We start from the raw sequence: 1574 nt of genomic DNA, 5'->3' as shown, positions 1-1574 counted from the left end.
ATGCGCCGTTTCACGTCCACGCAATGTTGGTCGTGTGCACCGATTTTCTGAGTGGAGTGGGCACCGCCTCATCTCGAGGGCTTGATATCGAGCCATTGTCGCAGGTGTGCCTGCCTGGCACACCTCCAAGCTCTGGCAATGCCCGAGCTTGGATTCGGAACCTATCCGAATACGTATACGCCAAGATTTTGGACCTTATGTACCATTGTACCCTTTGTTCAATGTTGTCAGTCCAACGCGATTGGTTTATGTAAAAACCTGTCGTCGTCGAGTTATCAGAAGATTTAATTTGTGGATGGACCACAGTGTACTAGTATAGGATTTAGGGGATGCATTTATGGAAATTACAGTCATCTTTGCGCCAGCGTCGCTTGACTGGTGGCGTGTATTGGCTCAAAGGCAGAGCGCAAAACCAACAACCGTTGCCGCTACCGTCAACGCTGCCGTTGGCGCTGCCGACGTGGCCATCGTTGGCGCCGGCACTGTCATCGGAGCACCTGGCATCGCTGTAGCTTTCGACATTGGAGTCGCGGGTGCCGGAGCGACAGTCGCGTCTGTCGGTGGCGACGTCAGTTGCACGAACGGAGCATACTCGAGGCCGATCATTGCCTTGATTTCGTCGCAGTTGGCAGCCTTGAGCGACGCTTGAAAGTCTGCGTAGACAGCCGCACAAGCCGGCGTGGAAGCAAAGAGCTGCATCTGCGCCGATGTCGGCGCTGGACTCACCTGCGTGAGCGATTTGTAGAAATCGTACGGCGCCGTCGCCTTTTGGCAAGCCGCCCACTGCGCATCGTTGGTGATCGTCGCTAGCATTTGGTCTTTCTGCGTCGACGTGCACGGCGTCGCGGTGATGGCCACCGTCATCAGGAGCAAAGCGCGGACGATCGAAAGCATACTGTCAAAGTCGTTGGGGGACAACTCTGTAGGAAGAGAGCAAAAAGCAAACTAAACTATTTCCTGTGTTATCAGCGCCAAGCCGACAGGCCAATGCTGGGGGTGTCCCGTCTCTCACTAGCTGACAAGTACAAAAAGGACACGCATCAAGTGACTTGCATTCCTGCATTGTATTGACGAGACGCGGGCTGGAATGAGCCTGCCGTTGCGCTGTCAAGCCCCCAACATCGTACATGTCGTCGTAACCAAATAAACTATCAGCCCCGTCTCTTAAACCCCTTCAAAGCGTTGAAGGGTTATAAGGTTTTAGGAGACGGGGCTGATAATGTACTTGGTTTAGCCGATTTGTCGGTGCAGCATTCGACTGCAATCACCCGTCGTCAGTGACCCGTTGTGATATCTATCCGGATCCGGATATTTGAGATACGACATGACACCAAAGCCACTGCGGACTGCCTGTGCACATCGTAGTACCAAGGCCTTTGACTGTACGCCTTGGTAGTACAAGTAAGTAGTGTACACTCATACATGGAACCTAAATCCATAAATTTCTGCCACAAATTGCGCAAAAACGCTCCAGTTGGCACTCTCTACAAGCACCGGATAGCGAAGGTATGTGAGCACGCCGTCTCGTACCGGGACGACACCCAACGTCTCCCGATGCCACTCACTTTTCATTG

The 1574-nt window shown here is 53.0% G+C and overlaps 1 protein-coding gene across 1 annotated transcript; it reads right to left on the bottom strand.

Annotated features, from left to right (window-relative positions):
- Nucleotides 1–393: 393 nt before the first annotated feature.
- Nucleotides 394–894, bottom strand: SDRG_17069 (hypothetical protein; the record flags this gene model as incomplete). The annotated part of the gene is made up of 1 exon (XM_008623304.1): nucleotides 394–894. The coding sequence occupies one exon, from the start codon at nucleotides 892–894 to the stop codon at nucleotides 394–396; it is 501 nt and encodes a 166-aa protein (XP_008621526.1).
- Nucleotides 895–1574: the final 680 nt, after the last annotated feature.

The sequence above is a fragment of the Saprolegnia diclina genome (genome assembly GCF_000281045.1).
Source record: "Saprolegnia diclina VS20 unplaced genomic scaffold supercont1.190, whole genome shotgun sequence".
NCBI classification, from domain to species: Eukaryota; Oomycota; class Saprolegniomycetes; order Saprolegniales; family Saprolegniaceae; genus Saprolegnia; species Saprolegnia diclina.
The sequence above is the reverse complement of the archived record's forward strand: the minus strand, read 5'-3'. Positions and strand labels throughout refer to the sequence as shown.